Consider the following 26,382-nt stretch of genomic DNA (forward strand, 5'->3'; position numbering starts at 1 on the left):
CAAACCGAGACTTTGCGGTTTGGCAGGTGGCCTTCGTGGCCAAGTGAGGCTGGAATCCTTGGAGTCCACTTTCGGCAAGAAATTCCCTCCGTCAAGGGGTTAAAAGACATCATGCACGCTCTCTGGTGTCCAGTTGTCCACACTGGACATGCTGGACATTTGTGCTGTAATTGGACACTCCCAACTGTTGAGGGTCTACGTGTACGGATGCTACTAAGGCCCCCTCCCCAAAATGGTCCGTCTCCGGTCAGTGCACGCATTGATTTTGAACATGTGCGGCAATTTTTTTCCCGTTTTTTTTTCCTCAAAATTTTCAAAACAGCACCCTCAATTTCCGCACCACCTGAATGTTCGTGAGTAGACTGACTCCTGGCCACAAGTACATAAGTTGGAAGGGCAATTTGTTACAGCAGCCAGACTAATTCATTGGCAGCTCTTACCCAGTGACAGATCGTTACGACTGCTTAATGTTGATGTCGAATCACAGAAGATGACCATGGATAGGTTACAAAGTTGCAGCCAGCTGATCAAAAACAATGGCGTCATGACGTGCGACGTGCTACTACTAGCCTTTGCTCTTTGATTAAATATGTCACTCATTTGCGTGCCCGTTGCCAGTCTTAAAAAGACAACCTATCCCCCTTAAAAAAAATAGAAAAAAAAAAGGAAATAAAAAACTCAAATTGTTGCGTCAATTCTGGAACTTTGGTCTGACCAGAGACCGAGTATTTTTTTGGGCCTAATATGGATGCAGTGAAAAAGTAAAGCCCATCTTCAAGCACTATGATTAAAATGTCCTAAAAAGTCAAATGGTAGGAGTTCCATACACGGATGCCCATAATTATTCCCTAGGAAATCCTGACTCCACTCCAGCAGTTGTGTACAAAGTCTATGTGGAGTGAAGAGAATTTTCTAAGTATTTTCCAACAACATCGGTAAATGTTTCTCACTCTCAGTCCAGAATTCGTGTCTTTCCAGCATTTTTGTAATGACTGACTTTTATTGAGATGACATATGATGAGGAAATTGGAGTCAGGATGCAACATTTTTTCCATAAATTGAAATTATTTGCTAGGACTGAGACTTATAGGAACTCATATTTAGTAAGATCTTCAAGCATGTGTCAAGACCGAGGGAATGCATGAACTTGATAATGACATTTTGAAGTCTACATCAGTGGAGAGAATCCAGTGAGCACTTACAGCACGATACATGCATATGTAGTAACACAACTCGCACAAGTCCGCGATGTGCCCTTCTGACTACAACTTACAAGTTTCAGAAGGCTCAAAAGGTGTCCTTGCTCTTTGATCACTGTGGGTTTGTCGTCCACTGGGCCGTCACGCCCATTCCTCGATTTTGTGGGGCAAGGAGCGCGGTAAGGAAACAGCTAGCATCAAGAAAAAATCACAAACACCTTCAACACTCCGTCACGTTCATACCTTCACATGACAGTGTAAAATGGCAAGATTGATACTACGTGTAGACTGTAACGTATGGACTCTTTGACCAAAAATTAGAAAAATCAACGGAAACCTCATGCTCATCATGAATTCAGTCGTTGGCAATTTACTTCCTACTCCCTAGTAGTAGTAAACAAGGTAGGCCTAAATTGTGTCGGTCGGTGACCCTATGCCAATAGAGGGCGGTGTTTACATGGCTCTGCTCAGACTGCAGGGGGGGAGCCAGAAGAGTTAATTTGATTGATGCTGATTGTGATATTTCTTTCTCTGCCACGCTTTCACATTTTGTTTGTGTTTTATTTCAAAGACATCTGCTCTTGTCAAAAAAGGAAAGAAAATATTAAGGTAAAGGTATATAAATCTCCAATTTTTTCATAAATTACTTATGGGGGGTCATTGTTACCTTGTTTAAGGGTGATCAGTTGATTTGGTTGTAGCATGTTTTTTAAGATCAGTTTTGACATAAAAAAAATCTGAACAACATGGTTCATCAGGTAACAAAAGTTCCTGATAACTTTAAAAAAAAAATACATCTTGAAAACTTTACTGCTGTTTATTGATGACTGTGCTTAGAACAGAAACTTGAGGATGAGATGCAAATTTAAACATAAAACACTTGAATTATAAATGATAAGACACAATGCAACAAACAGGCAACTTATTTCACTCAGAACATGCACAAAATGCAAACTCAGAATGAAAGACAGTTTAGGGCTCATTCTGCTAGTGTGACAAAGTTGAAATTTAACGACTCCAGGAATTGTTTATGACAAGCCAGTTTGGAATTTCAAAAAGGCAAGGTCTTCTGGGAAAGATTGTAAATGGCTGCACTTGTAATAGGACAGATGATCACACGTGAATTGCTGCTGTTCTGAAGTATTCTCAGATGTGCTTCAGTTTGGGCATTGTGCTTTGGAATACAAAACTGGCTTATTACAGATTGAATAAGAGGGAAACTTCACTACAAGTATAGCTAATCTGATACAAAACACACCATGTCAAAGCAATCTAATTGGAGTGACAATAACTTCAGGTTATAAGGTGTGGCCACTGATATACACTATCAAGCTACTTTTGCATTCCGGGTTGGACAAATCTAGAGTCTCATGATGTGGAAATTTCAAAACAGCCTTGGAAAGGTTTTAAACATATTCAAGACTTGATCAGCTAACTGCAACCACAAATTAAAGGTGACCATGATATGAAAATGATTTAATCAGGCTTAGTATACTGACATGTTTACAGAGTCAACAAATTTTAATCAATTAAAACCACTTCCTTGCAAAGTTTTCCACCAAAGAATATGTTTATACATACACGTAACAAAAAACAATGTAGTGCATTCCCACATGACACACTTCAACTTTCACTCAACTCTCCTCTCACAGTATTACCAAACATTTTCAGTTCAAAACTCCAAATTTACCCTCATGGTACACAGTGTTGAACCACTGTAAACAATTTCAGTGTTCTGAAATTTCGTCTGATATCTAAAAATGTCGGCATTCAGAAATAGGACTCGAATTCAGCGGAGTGGTCCCTTATGTGGTGCACTTGAAAAAATCTCAGAAAATTCCACATAAACATTATCAAAAGTTTTTAAAGTTCATAAACTCTTGGGAAGCAGAAATCCTGCTCACCTACCAATCCACTAGTGTGTCCAAAAATTATTTTCATATTTTTTGGCACATTCTAAAAGCATGTGCACATTGGAAAGAAATTTTGAAAATCAGGTGAAACAGTTATGTGAAACTCAAGCATTCTGTCAGTAACAGTTTTCAAATACATGTATTGAAGTCCAGAACATTTACACAACTACATGTTTGAGTCCATTTTGTAGCTGTAACTAATATGATCTGAGTAAAATCTGAGTATGAAATCTGAGTATGGAAAAAAGCACACACACACTTGATTATAGTACAAGTACCATATTGTAAAATGATGACTCAAGTTTCAATCTGAGAACCACTGTCTGAGAACTGTTTGTTTTTACCAATGTGGTACACTCACCACAAAGGATAGGCAACTTTATAAGCTGCAAAAATTATAAACATGGAAAACACAAATAACATTCAGAACAGATGTTCCATGGCATACTCATTAGACACAAGTCGTAAGCTCTCTAACTCTTTTGACATTATTTCACAACATTTTCACCTTGCATTATTAACAGTACTGCTTCCCAGTGACTTACCCATGGGCGGAATTTTACAGGACATGGTTGAGTAACGATATTAATTCCACAGTTGTCAGTGATCCAGGATAGAAAAATAAACCATGTGAGTTGCATAGTTAAATGCTGCAAGCTCCATGATTTAGATCAAAGCTTACAATGCATCATCCCTTCTCATTTGTACATGTAAGACAATAATACATGTAAATATAAAATCATATAAAAGTAGTGAAGATTAAGCTGTCTTTTATGAACAAATGCACTCTGTCTTTATCAATGTATTGTTACCTTTTGTCACACAGCCCTTCTGGTTTTATATACGTGTATATACAGAGTTTAGTATCGGCAAGTTGCTGGCCAACAGTGATAAGGTCCATTATTCACAGGTTTAAAACAATGTCACAATCTCCCTCAAACAACTGCACTTTACATTTTCTTAATACTTGATTTACCTAATTCAATCTCAAGTGACTGTTGATTTAAACAACTGTTGAAATACATTTAAAAAAGGGTAGGTTCTTAACTCAAGTTGGCTGCAGAATCTATTGTTAAGGATTGCTACACCTTTCAGAAAATATGTGATTTGCTCTAGAAAAAGGGGTAATAAGTCGCCAGATTCAGGCGATGAGTTTTTGACATGGCTGGATTCTGTACATCAAGAGCTACAATTTGATATATAAATAACCCTCTAGTGTGCTGCACTAAGGAGAGAAATGTTTCTGTATATCCACATTTTCAGACTCAATAAAAGCACTTTTCAAGAAAAAGCTCATAAAGTGTAGCACTTGGAAACACAATGCTATAATCAATTTTTCATCTTTATTCACAAGTATCCATGTTTGTAGTCACAAATTCTGAAAATACAAATACTGCAGATTTGTTATAGGAAAAAAGACAAAATCACGTTTTTGAAGAAATTTTGCCTTCTCCAAATAGAACAGGTCATTTTGTGTTTTGGCAATGAGCGACTTGTTATCCTTTTATGCAGAGCTGATCATACATGCACATGTAAATCAACTTTGGAATTCTAAAGATGACAATTTTCAATTCTCTCTGAGTATGTGCAACAGGCAAAAAAAAAACAAACAGCAACTTAACCCTCATTTTGATAGTTTGGTCCCTGCAGGGAATGCATCAGAAATATTTCAGTGATATTTGTGCCTTGAAATGACCCAGTCTCTAAATGTTGATTCTTTTTATTTGCAGCCAATGATACTGATGCACACAGTCAAACCTTATCGCTGAAAACTGTCTTGTTAATGTTTGGAGTTCAACTGAAATCCACCCTTATGTCAAAAGCACAAATCAATGTGTAGCTGTCTTTCAGTTTATAAAAAATCCCCCACAGAATTCTAGAATGCATACATGAGCATTTGTATACAATCAAATCTTACACTCACCAAATATATCTCTTAACCATTGCTGAATTCCATGAAAAAATCATGGAATTCAAAAGTCAAATTTCATGTACAAATGTATTTAAAACCTAACATTTGGCTGTTACAACAGGTCATAATTCCAATCTGGTCCATTGAGGGCAGAAAATACAAGATCCTTGCTGCTCCCCTTGAATTTTAAGGTCTGTCCACAAACATTATGTTACATAATTAACCTCAAAGAAAATTATTTGACATCACATTCAATGGGCACAAGTTGTACACATCAGCTCTTTAATTTATAATTAGTTGACATGTCACATCACATTACTTTCCAATGACTTACATGAATGCATACATTTATGTGCACAGTACATCCACAGCATGACCCTGTCTTAGCTTGGAGTTGATAGTGCAATGACACATGTGATAGTTGACTTTAGTGGTCAGTCTTGCTCAACAGTTGCCGGCAATAAGTAAATAAACCAATTTGAGCTGCATAAATTCAATACATGTTGTGACAAGTTCCATGATTGTGCACTATTTACAAACACCAATCTTGACTCTTTGTTAGACTATTTACAAATGATATCAAAATCCAGTTCAGCAAAGATAACAGCCTTTTGACTTGTTTCTATTTCAACTTCATGCATGTTGCAGTGTTTTCAATGATTATCACGAAAAAATCCTGGTTCTGCAGAAAATATCCTTGATCAATATTCCAATGAGTAATGACCTCACTGCCATTAATTACAATTATTACAGTCAAATTGCTGGTTTTAAGGGAAATCTCCTCAGTAATTCTAATAATTAACAGGGTACAAATAGCAATACAATTACTTTCTACATTTCCTGTACAAGAAATTGCTTTGATGCCCAAAACAAAGGGGGCCAGTAAGTTACTATTACATAAGAGGGGTGCTTCCTAGATGGTGTTACATACATGCCGTTATTCCATTGCCTGCTTTTCATGTGTTTCAGTGTGAAGGCTGCAAAAGTAACTGGATTGGGGCCAGACGGTGATTTCTATTATGCAATGAAAATCAATGTCCATTTTTAATGTCAAAATTTACAGGTTGATTTTGTTCAACCATCCATTTTTTAATTGCAATAGGGAAAAGCACCTCTTTCAAAACATAAAGTGTTTCACTTTTTCATTCAAACTGGCCATTTTTAACTGGCCTGCTAAAACTTCGAGATATGCGGCTTTAGTGGTATTGACGTTTCGAGTTACGGATAGTTTATTGTACATAAAGGCCTATTCTTTTGTCGGGAAAACAGAAAGACGTCGAGGTAAACGGAGTTTCGAATTAATGGGCTTCGACTTATCGAGATTTTACTGCAGATGTATATGGAGATCCCCAAGCTGATAGACTGAATGTGTTCAGTCAATGCCTGGTAGATGACTGGAACTCACTCCCCCAGGGGAAACACAAAGTAGCCGAGACATGGTCAAGGAAAGATCCCCTCACACCTCGCAGGCTGAGTGGGTTCCACCAGAAGGTGTTAGATGACTGGAACTCACTCCCCCAGGGGAAACACAAAGCAGCAGAGACGAGGTCAAAGAAAGATCATCTCACAGCTGACAGGCTGAGTGTGTACCGTCAGAAGGTGATGGATGACTGGAACTCACTCCCTCAGGGAAACACAAAGCAGCTGAGGCATGGTCAAGGAAAGATTCCCCTCACAACTGACAGTGATCTTACAAAGTCTGACCAGATTCAACCAACAAACTTTACTCATGTCAGCAAAGGCTTCTTCAACTACCAAGAAATGCCAAGGCATCTTGGGAAGGTAGGAGAGTAGGGCATCTTCCCAAGCTGGCATCACAGTGTTTCCTGTTGACCCATTTTGCCTAGCATTGTACATTGCACATCTTGTGACTTATGGACACAAGACAATCGCCGAGTCTGCCACAGCAGCGGTTAATAGGGTCCACAGTCAGACCAGCTTACCCTCTCACATGGTCAACATGATGATTACATGTAACACTTTCTGGCAAGGTTTCGAATGCCTTCACTCATCATTACTAGTTTGGAAAGTGCAAATCACACCAAACAAATAAAAGAAGATTTTCAACATCCACAGGCACCCAAATGCCACTAGCCGATGGTGCGGATTGTTTTTGCTTGCCTTGTTTCCAACTTTGGCTTCCTGCGCTTCAACAACCTACTAGCTACCGGTAACGAGGGCAACAAGGAAGTACCATCACTCACAATCACTAGTCAATCCACCTCACAAGGTCAAAGTCTGACCAGTTCTCAATGTGTTTTTTCATCCAAGGAGAAATGGAAAAAGAACATAAAACTTTAACTGTAAGAATGGAGGAAGAAGGTTACAGTTAATATTGTTGAAGGCACCACGACTTCTCTTGAGTCGCTGCAACAAAGAAGGATGAAATATTCTCTCTTCTGCATGTGCAACATCTAGAAAATCTACTGTTGGTGTAACATGCATGAATGTGCTACCAAAGTTCTAGTTTTGTTGCAAGCTTGTATCTTCTTGACAGGGTAGGTTTTCAATGGGACTTTGCATTATGAGGGACATGTAACTAGTTGCACTGAGTTGTAAAGCTCTGATTTTATTAGTGCTTCGCTCAGGGGAATCTGGTGACCACATAAGTTTAATGGATATATGAATTTCATAAATTTGAACAAAATGTAAGGTACACAATGGGCTGGTTATTTGTTCAATGCATGTATTTAGAATCCAGAAGTTTCTTTTACAACAAATGCACAATAAATTAGTCTGGCTAAGGCATGCACACACACTAAACCTTTCAGTGTTTGCTTGTATGATATCTCATATCAACTTGTCATTGAAATGTTACAACCAAAATTCATTTTTTCCTGTCAATTACCAAGCAATATCCCCTAGTGCTACAGAAGCAATTTATCTAGGTTACCCAGTGCATCATGAAGGCGTTTCTTATCCTCTTCTGTCAGCTCACAGCTGTAGAGCTCCAGGTCCCGCAGGGCCTTTGCATGTTTCAAAGGCAAGCACCATGAAGTGGCTGTACCAGCCAGGTCTGCATTACCAGAGACATCCAATGAAACCAAGTTGGGCAGCTCTTTAAGTGACTTAGTAACATGTACCATGTCCTGTCCATTCAATGAGCAGCTTCTCAAGTCCAGCTCCTGCAGGGGTTTGAGCTCCTTCAGATGCATTCCCCATGATGCCGCTGTACCACCAAGGTTATTACTATGAACACTCAATGAAACCAAATTGGGTAGATCCCTGAGTGCCTCAGCAACATGTACCATGTCCTGTCCATTCAATGAGCAGCCCCTCAAGTCCATCCTCTGCAGGGGCTTGAGGTCCTTCAAGTTCATTCCCCATGATGCTGCTGTACCACCAAGGTTATTATAAGGAACATCCAATCTAGCCAAATTGGGTAGATCCTTGAGTGACTCAGCAACGTGTACCATGTCCTGTTCATTCAATGAGCAATGACTCAAGTCCATCCTCTGCAGGGGCTTGAGCTCCTTCAAATGCATTCCCCATGATGCTGCTGAACCACCAAGGTTATTATCAGAAACATCCAATCTAGCGAAATTGGGTAGATCCTTGAGTAACTCAACAACATGTACCATGTCCTGTCCATTCAATGAGCAGCCCCTCAAGTCCATCTTCTGCAGGGGCTTGAGGTCCTTCAAGTGCATTCCCCATGATGCTGCTGTATCACCAAGGTTATTACCAGAAACATCTAATCTAGCCAAATTGGGTAGATCCTTGAGTGCTCCAACAACATGTACCATGTCCTGTTCATTCAATGAGCAGTGACTCAAGTCCACCTCCTGCAGGGGCTTGAGCTCCTTCAGATGCATTCCCCATGATGCTGTTGTGCCGTCAAGGTTATTATCAGAAACATCCAATTCAGCAAAATTGGGTAGATCCTTGAGTGACTCAACAACATGTACCATGTCCTGTCCATTCAATGAGCAGTTCCTCAAGTCCAGCCTCTGCAGGGGCTTGAGCTCCTTCACGTGGATTCCCCATGATGCTGCTGTACCACCAAGGTTATTACCAGGAATATCCAATGTAGCCAAATTGTGTAGACCCTTGAGTGACTCAACAACATGTACCATGTCCTGTCCATTCAATGAGCAGCCCCTCAAGTCCATCTTCTGCAGGGGCTTGAGGTCCTTCAAGTGCATTCCCCATGATGCTGCTGTACCACCAAGGTTATTACCAGAAACATCTAATCTAGCCAAATTGGGTAGATCCTTGAGTGCTCCAACAACATGTACCATGTCCTGTTCATTCAATGAGCAGTGACTCAAGTTCAACCACTGCAGGGGCTTGATCTCCTTCAAATGCATTCCCCATGATGCTGCTGTACTATCCAGATAGTTATAAAAGAGATTCAATGAAACCAATTTGGCTAGATTACGGAGAGACTTCATGACAGGTGCTATGGTTTCACTGGTTAAGCTACCAATGATTTGTGCCTTATTCAGGCTTTTCATTGCACTCACAGCAAAGGCCAAATCTGTGACAGACCTTATCCACTCACAGTGCGAAATGTTCAGCCTTTTTATTTTATCAAGGTAAGCACTGCCACTATCCTCTGCAACACGTCTCAGAAAGTATGTCACTGAAAGCAATGTATCATCAAGAAGACCATGAAGGTTGATGTTATCACGTAAGACTGCTTGTATGAACTTCTTAGATGGTAGGCACTTACACTGACTTTCAAAGTAACAGTGAAGTGCCAACTGACCCACCCTATCCCTAACTGACAAACGATTCTTACACTTCGCCAGAAACACATTCAGTATCTCAAATGTACACGTCTCATTTCCTCCACAACAAAAGCGCAAAAGGTATTCAAAATCCACTGGGCTTTTTGACACAATTTCATTCAGAATCTTCTGAAATTCTTGTCTGTTTACTTCAAACAAGTTCTGGAGGTATAAAGCAGAACAGAATTCCTGGAATGTCTTATGAATGAACTGCACACTGCCGTGGGGGACTCGTCCCTTGAAGACTCTCTCTGTTGTCAAAATACCTGCTTTTAGAGCAAGGCTAAGCTCTCCCGGCTCAAAGTCACTGTCTTTAAAAGACAGCACTTGAACTGGTAAAAGGAGACCTTGCAAACCAACCTTGCCAAGTTCAATCACTACACTGTTTATTTCTTGTTCTGACACATCTTTTCTTTTTCCAATTTCATCAACTGCGTTGTGGTAGAAGCTGGACATTGTTTCTGGAAGTTTGGAATCTTTACTCCACAGGGAACACATCATCAGAAGCAACATTGGACTCTCTGCCAAAACTGAAAAAAGGTTTGAGGATCTAATCCTTGTCAGAAGTTCCTTTGCCTTAGTAGGTTCATCACAGTAAAATTTGTTCACATACTCGGTGATGTCTTCTTTACTGAACCCCATGACCCTGACATGTGTGAATGGTTGTTGAATCAATGCCTTCGTTGTCAATCTGACTAAGTGGGAGGGGCGGGTGCTCACAAGTACAGTGCAACCTCTACACATCCTACGATTGAGGATTTTCAGAATGGAACCAAATGAGGATTTGTTGAGGAAAGTGGTCCTCAACTCATCAAAGCCATCCAAGAGTATGAGGACTTTGCCAGAATTCATCTTGATGTATGACTCCAGAGCATTCAAGTCTAAATTTGTGTCTTCTGCTAGGAGTTGGTCAAAAACTGAACCAACAAGATTTGACTCCTGCTTCAGATTACACATTTTCAACAGGAAGACCAGTTTATACTTCTGTAAGACCTTGCAAGAGCCAGCTGCCCAATCATATGCAATCTTGTCAAAAAGAGTGGTCTTTCCTCTACCAGCCAGCCCACTTAGTACAGCTATTGGGATCAATTTACCTTCTTTTGTTTTCAGCAGCAACATTTCCTCATAAGATACCAGTGTATATTCTGTTTTTCCCTCACCAGTTATTAACTGTACTTTGGTACACATCTCTGCAATGGGTTTTTTGAGATCCTCACACCATGGGTTCATCTGTAGAAAGCTACCTGTCTCCTTGTAGTGTGACTTCAGTTCATCTTCACAGATATTGGCAGCATTCAGGGACTGCACATCAGACGCACTGTACTCTAAGAGTGAAATTTCCACAAAACAAAGAAACAGAACAAATTCTAATCTTTCTGATAAGAAATATGTGATTGAACACTATGACAAATTTAATCTAATTTTAATCAGGCACAACTGTTCCAATCCCAGATTTAATATGAATGGTGTGCATAGTGTCGAATCAACAAGGAAAAACTGAATGAGCTAACACAGTTGTTCAGTCTGTTGAATTTTGATCAATCATTTATGTCAGGAAATGGAAAAAATGTGTAATTTGTGTGGGTTTAATATCTTACATTTCTTATTCTGCTCCCCTCGTTCCCGGGATACTTTCCAACCTTACACAACCCAAAATGGAACTATTTGTGGTATGCAATGGTGGAGGTCATGATGCTTACCTCACTTCCTAAACCAGTCCATTGTTTTAGGGGAAATTTCCCACAGTCCTGACCAAGTATTTTTAGAAACAGAATGCCGGTTTTCATTCTTTGGGAGATTCATCAAATTGGAGGTTGCAGGTTGTTGGACCCTGGGAGAAAATCTGCTGATCCTGCTGATTAGCAGAGTTACACAATGAACCTTCAAAGATTTGACCAATGGGGAAGCTTATATGTAAATCAAACTTTGAGGAAGGGTTGGTCAAACTTGCAAGTGACCAATCATAGTCTTGATGGAAATGTCCATCAAGAGACTATAACAGGCATTTAAGGGCCTATTTCGGGGTAAGAATTCAGTCTGCACCACCCAGCAGACCACTGGTCAACAGCCCGACACTCAAGTCTACACAGTAGCCATATGGGGTGAGTTGCTGTCCTTAGTAATCTACCTGTGTGTAACTTCATTTTTAAATTTATTTTGATTACTTAGTATTATAGACTGTGTTACTTCTGATGTTGATGGACTTGTATTGTTAGCTTGTTTTTATGATCAATCACAATCGTGGCATTCACATGAAGTTATTTTACAGTGTACTCTTTTCTCCATTTGTTCTGATTACCTCCTTGTTTGGCACACTCGATTCAACAATGTCCTAGTTTGTAATTAAGGATGATTGTACACCTTGTAAGGATAAATTTCTGTTCTATTATATAGCTCAAGTGGCATCTGTGTTGAATTGTGTTGAGGCAGATGTAGCCAGTAGTAGGAGAGAAGCCAAGTTAGCATATCCAGGTTAGCTCCAGAATTATATTGTATATTTATATTCCAAGCAGTTTCAGTTTCACACTCTGACTTTTGCAACTGTTTTTACATGATTTTGTATGTCAGATTGGAAAGTTAGTATGTGCTCACCAACACAGATTAAGAGGTTTTATTTGTGCGCCAAGTCATTTTATGATGTGTTGTGTGAAGACTACCCAAAGAAAGTGTTGTGTAATTGGTCGCATTCCTTCAGAAACAGCTGTGTTTTGGTTATAACAAGAACTCAAGGCTATACACTCCAACCACTGTGTATGACCCATGACTTTTTACTACCAGTGTGTGCACAGTATTTGCACCATGCAGGTTGTGTGTAGTAAGTGTTTCAACCCGGATATGCGCAGACGGCGCTAATGTGGGATCCCTCTATTATCTACTGTACATGTAAGTAATTGTGTTATTTTCCTAATATTACAGAGGTCCGTTTATCCGTCGGCCTGTCGACCTATGTACCATCCAATCAGTCTGTTAACCCTATTTTATTGAGGAGAGCTTCAATAAAGATTTCGTCAGTTGTAGAGTAAACAACAGAGACAGTGTCGTCGTCCGTTAATCGCAGTCGTATCAGTGAGAACCTTGCGCTTGCGGCACAGAAACCTATCCGGCAGCCCGGCCGGATAATACGACATTTAGTTATACTTGTAGGCCTTTTGAAAAGCAAACCCTGCATGACTTTTATGCAAGGACCAATATTATCAAATAAATAAAGCAATGTCAAAAAATCTCAAATAAGAATTTAACAATTTATGGCAAAAAGATATTTCAGCTTTGCTAGCAGGGCACAATATGTGGAAGTATTGTTCACTGATCACATGCATGACAGGCAATTACAGTAGACTCCAGCTAAGTTGAAATGGTACAACTCTGCAAATCACGCAAGTCGGCAGTCTCTCTCATCAAGTCCCCATGTCTCCCTAATGTATATCCATTAGAATGTTTAATTTGTAACAGTGTTGTATCCGAGACCTTGATGTCTGAGACCAAGACCGAGACCAAGACCTACTCCTTCAAGACCGAGACCATGACATCCGAGACTGATACCAACCATAAACCAATATTTAGTTTGTACCAAAAGGTAAATAGGGACAAACATATGGCAGTACAATTGAGTACAAAAAAAATAAAATGAAAACATTAGCATAAACTCATACACACAAATAGGTCAAATATTTGTTAAAGAATGTCTCAGTTCTTTTATCAGTGATACTGCTCTTCTCACCCTGGTCTGGTCATTTTTATAACCTGAGTGTCCCAAATGATATGACGTGGATGTGAACATTAAAACAAATATCCTTAGACTGTTTTTTGTAAGCAAAACACTGAAAAACAAGTATTCAAAAAAGATGCACCGTAACAAAACTACTAAAACAACACGTACCATTTTGATATCGACAGTAACCAAGACGTGACACACATTTTTATTAAAAAGGCGATTCCTGGTGTGTACTAATGTAGCAGCACATAGGCCTATTCTTTGAATTGTCAAAGCAGTTTGAACATCTTTTAAATTTCAAATCTTCCAGTAGTCATTTCCAGTTTATTTGAATAATTTTATGAAATCAGTAATGCAGAAATGAATTTTAGTTACTTTGAATTACTGGGAAATCAGTTAACATTTTGACTGGGTTGTTTTAAGAGTGTATAGTGAAGGAAATTTTGTCACGATTGTATTAAAGTTGTATTTTGTAATAAAGCTCTTGTAAAACGAAGTTACTTATCGATAAATTAGGGTATAATTGGGGTTCTGTATCAGTGGTGTGTGTGTGAGCGCTCCAAATTCAGCTTTGTCCGAGCAGCAATGCTCAATGCTCACAGCCACCCTTTTGACGTTTCACTGACGAAGGCGGTGTTTCACGGCAGCTTTAGATGTGGCACACAGGCTGACAACTGAGCTGGGGACGCTCTGCGTTGGGACACTCTATACTTGTCGTGCAAATTTCTCTAGGGCTCATTTCACCCTCAATTCGTCTGTAATTTGATTGGTTGGCTGTAATCCACTCAGAATCCCATCAAAGTCTATAAAATGTTGTCGCAGTTAATCCAGTGGTGCTAAATGTGGAGATCAAGCCAAGCCTCTTGAAGATCCAAGCTATTAAGTCAAGATTCCAACGATCTGCATCCGAAAAGCGACGGCTTTTTGTGTTGTATGTTCCAGTGCTGTTACTGCATGCCAGCAGGCCTTCCAGTGTGACCAGTGTGAGTGCTGGCAACATCAGGTTTTCTTCCGAAGAGTACTGGTGGATAGTGCAGGATCCTTTGCTCCCTGAGTTGTGGGTGTGCAATGAATGTGTCTCCTGTCCAGCTTCGGCTTCTTCTCTCATCCCAGAGGAACCCAGGGAGGGCAGCAGCGAAAACAACTTACATATCGCTACACTGTTTGACATCCCATCTCCACCCGAGGAGACACCCCTTCCCGACTTCCGCATGGCGGAGGGTGGGTCTCAATGAGGGAAGGTACTGGTCATTGACAACCACGGCTACACTAACGCCTGGAAGACGACAAGCCCCACCAGCACAACCTGGCTGTGCAGCGTCCGAAGCAAGTCCTACCGATGCTCTGTCACAGTTTTACAGCGAGGTGCTCAACTTCGGTGTTGACTGCCACCACATACACCCAGCACGGCCAGTTAAAGACGCAGCGGTGGAAATTGTTGCCAAGGTGAAAGAGGTGGCCCAGGGCGACCTTTCCCGCTCCGCCAGTGCCACTGTAGAAGAAGTTCAGGTGGAAAAGGGCACCGGGTTTTCTTCCAGCTGCTCAAACGCACCACCAACCGAACCTGTCAAGGTCAGCGCCTCCCAGAGACAAAGCATCTTTCCTTGGACATCATGGACAGCCACATTCCAAGCAATTTCCTCCGGAAGGACATCCAGGTCGGTGAGGCAAGGTATCTTATGTTCTTCACCGACGAGCAAGCTGCTGTCCCCGACGGTGCCAAGACCTGGTACATGGATGGAACCTTCATGCTGGTGCAGCGTCCTTCAGCCAGCTGTTTTCCATCCATGCATTCATCAAGGGAGATGTGGGTGACATTAAGCACGTGCCTCTAGCATTTGTTATGATGTCAAGACGGACCAAGAAAGACTACAAAAGGGTAGGTCATTTTTTGGTATGGTGTTATTGTTATTATTTGGTATTGTAACAAAATTTGGGTCTTTCCTTTTTTAAGTTAAGAAGTAAGTTCCTTTAAAATGTTAGTGGGCTGGCCACAGTACTGCAGGCCCTTCTTGTTCATTAATCTTTTGATATTTCATTTGACCCTGGAGCCCTGGCCTGGCTATGGCTCTGTTTTCCTCAGTAATGCTAATTTGGTTTGTTCATTGCAGTCTTAAGAATTCCTTTTCTTGTTTCTATAGCAGTGTTGCAACATTTCTTACATAACTTTCTCTGCAGGCTTATAAAAGCTGCCTTTTAGGCTAGTAGGTGTGGACTTACGGCTGGGGCACGGTAGTGGATGGTGGTGAGATTTTGATCCCTTGTTTTCATTTCTGTTCCTGCTGCAGGATCCTTAGTTGAATGAAATATATTCTCGCTATTACTTTACACCACCACTACAATTAATTTTTCTGGAAGGGTTCGATGGTTTGCGCAATTTTTCTGTGAGTATGTTCTAATTTATTTTCCTTAGTAGTTTTACCTTGTGCCCATTTCCCTTGCCACGCCAGACAACGGTGTTTCACCGTAGTTGGTCCCATCTGGTACTATTTTATACCATTCAGACTGTTTCAGTTTGCAATTCGCCCCCCCTTTTTGGTCATAGGTTAAGAAGCGCCTATTAAATTAATAAATTCAATTGTTTGAAGGTATAATTTGAATTTCCTTCCTTGTATTCTCACTGAGTTTTTTTGTTTAACTTAATAGAAATATAGTTAGTTCCCCTTACTGGCGGCTGGGCCTGTTTAGGTTGCCGTTACTGTATTATTATTCTTTTAAAAGGGGAATAATGGTAATATTATTGAGCCAATTACTCTTTTCATTGGTATCCTTATTACAGGTGGAGAAATAATTAACAAGTTAATTAAATAAACAAGTTAATTCTTTTCTCTTTTCCTTTTTTAAATTATCCTAATGGATAATAATGGTAATGATTGTTGAGTCAATTTTTCTTTTGATTTGTTTCCTTGTTGTAGGTGAATAAATAATTGAACAAGTTCTTTTCTTGTGTATTTTTCTTTCACTTTCTATCCATTTCAGGTGCTGTGGGCCCTACAGCGACGGCTTCCTTTACACGCAAGCAGTCTCTGCAAAGTGGTCGTGGACTTTGAATCCACCGTTTGGGAGGCAGTGAGGTCCGTCTTTGGTGACATGCACATGTACGGCTGTCTCTACCACTGGACCCAGGCTGTCTGGCGGAAGTCTCAAGAGCTGGGCCTGCAGGGAGGTTACACCACAGATGCATCTGTGAACGACTTCATTAGGCAGTTGATGTCTCTGCCATTTCTACCCGCAGAACACATCCCCGAGGCCTTCCACCAGCTGGCAGTGAGAGCTACCTCAGCACCACTGCATCAGCTATGTGACTACACATCTCCGCAACAGGGCTGCAGCATCCTACCTGGAGCACAGCCAACTGGTCCGTTTTTATGCGGAGCATCAGGACGAATAATAATGAAGAGGGCTGGCACCAGCGTCTCAATGGCCGGGCAGGATGGAGCAAGATCACTTCTACACTGTCATCAAGCTCCTCCACCAAGAAGCTGCTCTGGTGACGATGCAGATGCGCCTGGTCAAGGAGTCTAAGCTTCACCGTCGTCAGAGGAAGAACGTTCGAAGAAAGCAGGGGCAGCTGTTTCTGCTGTGGGAGTGCTACCAAGACGTCCAGTCTCCTTGCCAAATGCAAGCATCTCACTGGACCATCACTGTAGGAAAACCAGGCCTGAATCTTCAAATCAACCAGCTTTTTTCAGAGCCAACACACTTTCAAAAGAAATAATTCAGTCCTGTCTGAGAAATGATAATTAATTGAAATAAAAATAAATAAAAATAAACAAAACTAAATAGAAAAAAATCCCAATAAAAGAACGAGAGCTTATCTGTCTGTTTGCCAACAGAACAGAGGGCTTTTTTGCATTCTTTTGTACATTGAAACAACCACGACATCATCACATCAAGTCATTTTTCGTATATAACACCCCTCTTTTATGTTATCTGCAAAGTTTCAACCTGATAGAACATGTACTTCAGGAGATATTGGGCTTTAAACAGTGCAGCTTTAATGTCAGTTCAATTTCCTCTAAAGCACTCCCTTTTCAAGATATCTGCAAGATTTGAACCCGATCGGACAGCTACGTCAGGAGATATAGGGCCTTGAAGTGTGCACCTTTAATGTCATGTGACTTGTCTCCTGATGAAGTCATGATCACACGAGGTCAAAATTTGTCTCAAGCACTCCCTTTTCAAGATATCTGCAAGATTTGAACCAATTTGGATATACACTTCAGGAGATATAGTATTTTAAATGAGGCACCATTTAATGTCACGTGACTCGTCTGCTGATGGTATTGTCATCACCTGAGGTCAATTTTCATTTGTATACCTTCCCTTCCTAACTACCTGCAAGGTTTCAACCCTATAAGACATGTACAATACAATATACAACACAAAACATAATACTTATCGTGGAAAAGGCACAGATTAGATATCTTACACATTTGTCCCTTTTGGTATTCCATACATACGATCTGCTCTCGGCAGCACGTGGTCGTCATTTTGGCAAGTCCCGAGGATAATGCCCTACGCACTGTGCGCCGTCTATGTTGCAGGCAGATATTGGGTGTCTACACACACACAGTAGCATATTCACAGCATGCAAATTGGATTTTTGAGTTGGCAATTTATATTTTAGGGTTTTTTGTCGACGGCGCTTCACATGTGTGAAAAAGTACACCAGTCATGCACTTCGTGCACCTGACTCCAATGTTTTAGCTGTCATCTCGTGGACAATTCACGCTTATATCTCTTACGGTTGATTTTTTTTACCGAATTTTGAAGAATAAAAGAAACTTCCGGTGTGATGACGTGATAAGCCCCAAACTTCACACACGTGTTGATTGGGTAAAGTCAGTCATCTACATCAATTTTTAGGCAATTCGGACAAACATCTATTCACAGACATCTATTAAAAACGCATTTTTCTAATTTTTAACCTGTCGCTAGAGGGCACTCGACAATTAGGTGATGTCATCGGTAGATATTTGAAAAATGCTATACCTCAGCAGACTAACACTGTTGAAAACAACTTGATACCTATTACCACTTTTAAACAATAAGACCACTTTAGGTTTTGACCGGAAGGAGGGGTCACGTGATTTGACCCACACGAGATGAATTGAAGACCACATTTTTTTCATGGCACCTGCTGCAAACAGAATGTTGCGGGAGTCCAGAGTCAATTTATATGGATTTTTATAAATTAAACGGAACATTTAAATATTCAAAATTTAATAATGAATCACGTGATGACGTCATCATGATGTAAATACTTCAGAATTATCTTTGCTTTATAGTTAGTACTAGCTGCAAGTTTGACGACAGTCAATGATTACTAAGGTACGAAAATAGTGCCTCAAAAAGGTGTACAAAGTTAATGGGCTGAAATAAATATCTAAAAATCGAAAATAAATCATTAAATGATGTCATCATGACGTCATGTTTCTAGGACCATCTATGCATAAGGGTTGTTCATTGGTGTAATTAGTTTGAAGTCACCGGTAGAAAAAACGTGTACAAAACAAACAGGCTTTTGAGCAGAAGAAGAAAAAGGAAGAAGAAGAAGCAAAACAAAAAAGAACAAAAAGAATGCCTTTTTCGCAAAATTGCGAAAACGCCAAATAAATAAATTCCCCCCTCCAAAAAAATTAATTGCTGCAGTAAAAAATTAAAAGAAACAAAATATCCCCCCCACAAAGAATTGCCGCACTAAGATTATAATTTAGTTCTTTATACGGGGGACAACTTGACTTGGGGACGAGTTGACTCGGGAACGAGTTGACCCAGGGATGACTTTACTTTGGGACGACTTGACGAACATTCGTTTCTACTGCTAAAAAAGGTGACAAAGCCACGGAATGGCCGGGAGCCAGTGACCCCTGCAACAACTCAAAATACAATCCAAACTTCAAGCCTCTGAAAACTTGGAATGATCAAAAACTTCTGAAATAGTACAGTGAGTTAGTAAACAGAACAAGATTCCTCTTTATGCCTAGTTTATTTTTATTATTATTTTTTTTTTATCCTCTTTATGCCCAGCTTTCATGAATTTCAAATGTTTTTCAGTGGTTTAGTAGAGCATAATTTCCTGTTGGGTTGTTGCCAGGATAATTCAGCGTTTTCTGGTCCATGTACATGTAGGCACTCAGTTTGGACTGATGGAATGCTACGCTTCGCTACAAATACTCGGAGCACTGTAACAGAAATCATGTTGCATGTTTTCATTGAGTCTTGGACTAGATATTTGGAGTGTTGCAACCGAATTGCATGCATACATTTACAAGTGTGTTTGTGTCGGTCATCATTTCATGTACATGTAAGTTGGCAAAGTGAGGACTTACAGTAGAAGTCGGCTTTGCTTAAGTCACAACTTTTGGGTCCAGAGAATGCCAAAATACACAAAGCCGGAGTTCATTGTAGTTTATTCCTTTCTTAACATGTTCATGTATACTCACCACTCAGCTTATCGGCAAGATTGATGTCCCCAACTTCCCTTAGTGCTTTGCAGAGAGCTTCTCTCTGATTGACATCACCTGGTTGTTTCTTCCTCCATGCAACCAGCATCCCATTGATCTGATCAACAACACTGGAATGATTGTCCTTGAAGTGAGAGACTCTTGCTTGGTTGAAGCCAAGCTTTGCAGCAAGTCTTGTCCATTCATTTGCATCAATCTGTTCAGCTATGTCATACAGACTGCTATCATCCAACTCTCCTGTTGTGAAGAAAACGACAATGGAACTATCTTAATCTATTTGCACTGTAGAATGGACATGGTAAATGGTCCCAAACAGCCTCCTTTGTATCAAGAATGTCAAATGTATAAATGTCAAATATAAATGAAAAGATTCATGTTTAAATATTCATGTGAGTTCATCATGGTTTTCTCACTTACACCCCTCCACATAATAACTGATGCCTCTTTCCTTATACCGACCATATTCTATGTCACGAAACCTATTTTTAGGGGAGGGTATGGAAAATGTGAAAGAAAGCAAAATATATCTATTTACCTTTGAATGTGGGGCAAAATGGTTCAATAGTCTTATAATGCATGCAACTCATACCTGTTAAAGTATAAATTATTATTTTTCAACCACTTAACACTTTGCTGGACAGTAAATCAGTACACAATAGAAATTTTTGAAATAAAAAGAATTAAGAATTACCTGTAAGGCTCACGATGTTGCAACATACAACATTCAGACTGCATAAAACTTACCATGTACTCCACATTTAACATAAATAATCATTGACTGTAACGTTACAGTTGAGTCCTTCCAAAGTCCAATGAATGCACACATACGTACCAAAATAAGTCGCACGGCAGGAACCAAGAAATGTTTCCTTTCCCAATTAAGAACTACATGTATCGATACATTAGTGCTGCTGGCAATATGGTGGATGGCTCTTGCTAAGGGCTACCCCTAGGAAGCAGCTTTTCATAAAATTCATCCCAGCTGTGGAAGAAAATCTGAATGTTTCAACTTACCCTGTTTTCCAACTAAGTCCCCTACTGAAGAATGTGAGGCTCTCGCAATGACCTTTCTAGCAAAAGTAACTCAGAAATTATACCTAAAACATTGGTTAGTGCACATACCTGGTGTCTGTGAGCATAAGACAGCCCTCTGTGTGGTTGGTTGCTTGCATGCACTTGGTTGATTCTCTGATACAGTATCAAATAAAACAAAACACATTACAATATCAAGTATAACTTTGTGACTGTAATATGTTCAACAACCATGTCTTCCAACTGCTCTTTATTCATAAAAAATACAACTATATGTATTGATTGCTAAATATCTTTCTGAAAAGAAAGTATTTAATATCCTTTTCTTCAAAGTTCCAATGTAATTTTGCATTAGGATAGTTTTAAGATTTAATGAGATTTTATAACAAATGTCCCTCCTTCAAGCATGAACCCATTATTTTCCCTTCTAAGCAAAGATGCATTCTTGACACAGTTGTCAAAATCAGTCAAAATCAGTCACATTCCTCATATGTGTCTGTGTGACTAGGGCAAATCAAGTGGAAAGAATTTTGGACTGTTTTTGACGGTTTAAACAGAAGGAGGGTTATGTATTTCATTAGTTATGTACTTTCAAAAAATACAAATTTCACAATCTTGCCTTTGCAATGTTAAGTCTCCCTTTTGGACGGTGAAAAATGATAGCTACAAAAATCCAAATTAACAAAATATATCAATAGAAACTTGCTGTTTCAAACCTGGGTGATAATTTCAAGTCTGAGTTCTATCAAGATTATGTCATATAAATTTTACAAAAACGGCATCTTCCCTAAAGATTGCACTTACTAACTTTTTTATGGATCTCACAAAAAGATAAATATTGAACACAGAGTCTTCAGCTCATCCAAATAACACAACTATTGCTTTCTCCCATCACACTGTAACTTACCTGTCAAGTTGTCAGCTAGTTGTGCATTTCCAACCTCCTTCAATGCTTTGCAGAGAGCTTCTGTCTGATTGACATGAACAGGTTGTCTGTTTCTCCAGGTGACCAGCATCTGGTTGATTTGTTCTGCAGTGAAGGAGTGATCACTTGGAAAGTGGGAGACTTCTGCAGCACTGAAGCCAAGCCTTGTTGCCAGTCCCTTCCATTCACCTGCATGAATCTGCGTAGATATGCTGTAGAGGCTGTCATCATCCAGTTGCCCTGTTATAATAAGAAAGGCAGACATTATAAAATAAAATCTGTACTGAAATGAGCAATGTTCACAAACATGCAGCCCAATTCACTTTCTTTAATGACACCAATGAAGTCATCCAACAGTGTTGTAGTCGAGACCATCACAAGACCAGACATAAGACCATGCACAAGACCAGTCACAAGTAACTGGGTGAACAATGACAAAGGAATGCTTTTGTTGCAGTTCATTTGAATGACTTGAATTGACTTGAATTTCGACTGAAGGTCTTGTGTTGGTCTTGCGCTGGTCTTGTGTGGTCTTGTGAAGGTCTAACACTGTCACCCAATTAAATTACCGCAAAGACAATTGGATGGGATACCTGTGTACACATATTTGACAAGTCCTTTCAGTACTCCTCCATGATTCAAATGAGTTCCATGTTTGAGGTAAATGTAGAACAGGAAACTTTGTGGCCCATCACAGAAAATTACATGAAGATTTAACATGAATGTAAGTTTATGTGAAATTGAAAAAAAAAAACTCAATTTCAGATGGTGAAAAATTGGAAGTATACTTTACAAACTCATTTCAGTGCAATTCTGTTTTTTTATTTTAGGGAACCATAAATTTGCCAGCATGCATGAATCATGATAGGCTTAAGTTGGCAAGGATAACAAACACTTTCTTTAGCAAAGTTAGTACAAGTATTTAGTTTCACAATACTCCACTTGAATAACACACATCACCTGTTGCTTCGTGATGTCTCCCTAATCTCCTCTGGCTCTCCCCTCCATCCCAGTCAGCCATTCTGTTGGTAATTAATGAAGTCTTTGTATCTAGTCAATTGGCAACTCAGTGACAGCATATCAAATAGTAGCAAGCAGTTAACAAAAACAGGTCTCTGAGAAATTGGACATCCTTTAAATTTGGGGACCAATGGTTTCTGTGTCCCTGTCATATCTGGCAGATGATTTTGAAAGGTTAAAATATATTCTTTGATCTCCCAGAGTGAAAAATGATGCAAATTACCTGCCAAACAAATATTTACAAGTAGTTTGAAATTAATTTCAATGATATTCCCAGACATGCCAAGTTACAAAGGTCAGATGTAACAAGACAACAAATATGTCACACTTTTGGGCCCCAAATTTCTAGAATGACCCAAATCTTAGGATAGTTAACGCCTTCTTTCCGGAATTTCTTTCCGAAAGCCGACTTCAAGAATTCCAGCCTCGCTTGGCCACAAAGGCCACCTGCCAAACCACAAATTCTCGGTTTGTGGCCCAGTGTGCTCTGCAAAGTGAAAAGGCTGATTGTTCGGTGGCATGTGGCTCTACTCAAGCTTCCACATTCCCGTTGCCTCTTTTCAAAGTGGGGCTACTGTGAAGCTGGTGATTATGAGTTCAGTCTTTTCATTTCTGGGCTACACACAACGACCAATTACCATATACACAAGAGCCAGGTCTGCCTTCTTTCACCGTGTTCGCTGGAGCGTGGGCCGAGAATAATAGCTGAAAAGCGGGCTGAGGATCTCAATTTTTACGGCGTGTCTTAACGCATCCCGGCGTGAAGGGGTTAAGGGTGAGAATGTGCACTCATTTTGAAATGATGAACTTCATCCAACTTCTTTTGTCAGAACTAAGGTGACATCTTCTAAATATTCGGGACCATTAGAAATGGTATGAATACAGGATATGTAAACCTGGCTAAGAAAAACTTGGTGGTTAAACCACAGGCTCATATGGGTTAGTTTATCCCACACACTGTAAGCAATTTTCATTTCACAGCAATACTTGCTTACATACATACATGTAAGTAGATGTTTAAGATAACTACACAAATCAGTAATATAACAACCAAGTTTGTCCAATCCATACATCACATGTATCCCTCATCCAAACCATTTCCAACATTTCCTATTCAATCAGGCTCCAATTACAGAGGTCACAAAACATACATACATATACGCTGCATGTATTTTAATTGTGCGTGTTGGTCATAGTGATTTTGTTATTGCCAAACAGTACTATAGTACTATAACTGTATACGTCCCCACTATAGTTGGGACAGCTCCAACTATTGGGCTGGCCTAACTATTGTGGGTATATTACAATGGAAAATTCTTCTACAGACCGTATTCGCAAGAGGACCCAATTTCAGTCAGATTCCCCAGCACAGTGATTCAGTCGAAAATGTGACATTTAAAGAACCAGATTCTATTCTACAATTTCAATCTGACCCCCCAAAACCACCTGGTCCCATCCCATTAAAGGTTTCATAAAAATAACATAACTGTTACTCTATAACTTACCTGTCAAGTTGGCAGCAAGTTGTGAATTTCCAACCTCCTTCAATGCTTTGCAGAGAGCTTCTGTCTGATTGACATGAACAGGTTGTCTGTTTCTCCAGGTGACCAGCATCTGGTTGATTTGTTCTGCAGCAAAGGAGTAATCACGTGAACCAGACTCTATTCTATGATTTCATTCCAACCCTCATAAAACATGAGTACCATCCCATTAAAGGTTTCAAATGTATACAATATGTAATAGGATGAATTTTGTGCCCCCATTTTTTTGAAATCATCTCCCCCAGAGTTAGGTCATGCAGTTTCTTAGAAATGTGTGGGTTGCTTGGCAGTGCGTGTGGGCAGGTTGGTAGCAGAACTTGCAACCAACCACAAGAGTCCTTGAGGAGGAGCAGATAAATTCAGTGGCCAGTGACCCTTCACTGCACTTGGCTACTGGACTCCACAGAGACTGTTCTGTTGTCTCTGTGATCTCTCCTTGCATTGAACCTGCCACAATTACATATTCGTCCCTGTCCTGCTCTAGGTGAGTTTGATGATACTTTTGTCTTACTTTTATGCCTAGATTGAAGTGTCTATTCTTCAACGTTTAGACCAAGTCGTCATAGGTCAATATCATATTGCGTTTCTGAATTGCAGTCATTGTAATTTTTGCTGAGAATGCTCTGAAAGAGTAAACGAATGTGCACGTCTTAATTCAAGCCAAAGTCTATTTTAGAAGTTCTATCCATGTTGACATCTGTTTAAGGTTCTGTTGTTTCCAGATACAAACACCATTTCTTGTGCGATATCTTCCACGATCCGTCCAAACATTCTGACTTCCTAGTCCCAGAACACTAAATGAATTTAACTTGTTGTATGAGTTTCCATTGATTTGGAAGTTTACCATTTCCATGTAAAAGATCTCTGGCGACTTGTCTAAATTAAGTAAAACTTAATTTAGAAAGACGTGATTCCTAGGATTACTTGTATAATATTATTTTACTTAGGTTTTTATGATATATTACTTCTAGCATACATTGAATAATTACATTCCCTTGACTAAAGTGAAGAGAGGGATATTTCCCTCTTGTACAAGTTAAGTCTTTGAATTTGCAACATTCTTCTGTGTTTTATTACTTGATAAGTTTCAATCATTTGACTTGATTCACCTTTATCTAGTTTTTACCATAGTTCCATATATTCAATAGTTAGTTTTTCTTTATTCTATTTCAGTTCTTATATCCGGGTGTTTAATCTTTTGATGTGTATTCCTTTTGCTTTAAATCGATTTGATTGCCCAGAACTTTGACATTTTAATGTTTAATCTTAATTAACTTTTACCTCCTGATTATGAGTTACTCATATTTCCCGGACTCAGACTTCCAAAGTTTGACCGCAACAGTTGTAACCTTGTAATTCCTAAGACACCGGTCTTGGTATAGTGTCCTTGTAGCACCTTAGTCATTTCTGTGTAGACCAACCCACACACATAAATGAGGTACCCAGGTGGACGAAGGCATTGACCGGCACTGGTAACCATGACAACCTTACACACAGTGTAGTGTTTTAAAGGGACTTTCACTTTTGATAGTCCATACAACTGTTTTACTTAGTATAGTTAGTATTTCACTGCACTTGGCTACTGGACTCCACAGAGACTGTTCTGTTGTCTCTGTGATCTCTCCTTGCATTGAACCTGCCACAATTACATATTCGTCCCTGTCCTGCTCTAGGCAAAGACACCGCTAGTACTGAGGCACTAAGGTAACCTCAGTGAGCCTATCGAGCTGTATGTACTGCTGGACAGGGAGTGACTTGAAGCAGAGTCGCATGAATTGTGTTCCCCACACCTGATTGACTCAAGCCGGGGAAGGAGAGACTGTGCAATCGAGTCCTACACACCATCTTCACATAGCCAACGGCCCTCAGAGTTCATCCAAACCCCCCTTGAACCGCAAGTCCTTCAACTGCAGGCTCTCCAGCTT

General features: G+C 39.8%; 2 protein-coding genes across 15 annotated transcripts in view; both read right to left on the reverse strand.

The window, feature by feature from the left end:
* The window catches only part of LOC147796797 (leucine-rich repeat-containing protein 31-like), a 31,880-nt gene extending 30,265 nt beyond the window's left edge, over positions 1–1,615 (reverse strand). For 8 of the 11 annotated variants that reach the window (XR_015427743.1, XM_087146142.1, XM_087146141.1 and 5 more), the window contains exon 1: positions 1,274–1,615. The gene's annotated coding sequence lies outside the window, so the exon portion shown is untranslated. The other 3 variants (XM_087146135.1, XM_087146134.1, XM_087146136.1) reach the window with 3 other exon arrangements.
* Positions 1,616–1,997: 382 nt separating this feature from the next.
* Positions 1,998–26,382, reverse strand: part of LOC110987957 (NLR family CARD domain-containing protein 4-like) — a 41,869-nt gene continuing 17,484 nt past the window's right edge. The window contains exons 1-6 of one of the 4 annotated variants that reach the window (XM_022251129.2): positions 24,422–24,671; positions 22,857–22,918; positions 21,879–22,136; positions 21,062–21,127; positions 19,919–20,176; positions 1,998–11,082 (exon numbers count right to left, since the gene is read on the reverse strand). In XM_022251129.2, the coding sequence (XP_022106821.2) occupies positions 7,892–11,082; positions 19,919–20,176; positions 21,062–21,127; positions 21,879–22,136; positions 22,857–22,917 (3,834 nt within the window). In that variant the 5' untranslated portion in view covers position 22,918; positions 24,422–24,671 and the 3' untranslated portion in view covers positions 1,998–7,891. Of the gene's footprint in view, positions 11,083–11,851; positions 17,114–19,918; positions 20,177–21,061; positions 21,128–21,878; positions 22,137–22,856; positions 22,919–24,421; positions 24,672–26,382 lie in introns of those variants that run through there. The other 3 variants (XM_022251134.2, XM_087146145.1, XM_022251132.2) reach the window with 3 other exon arrangements.

This window comes from Acanthaster planci, linkage group LG14 (assembly GCF_054643075.1).
Source record: "Acanthaster planci isolate LZ-2023a linkage group LG14, COTS_SCS, whole genome shotgun sequence".
Lineage (NCBI taxonomy): Eukaryota > Metazoa > Echinodermata > Asteroidea > Valvatida > Acanthasteridae > Acanthaster > Acanthaster planci.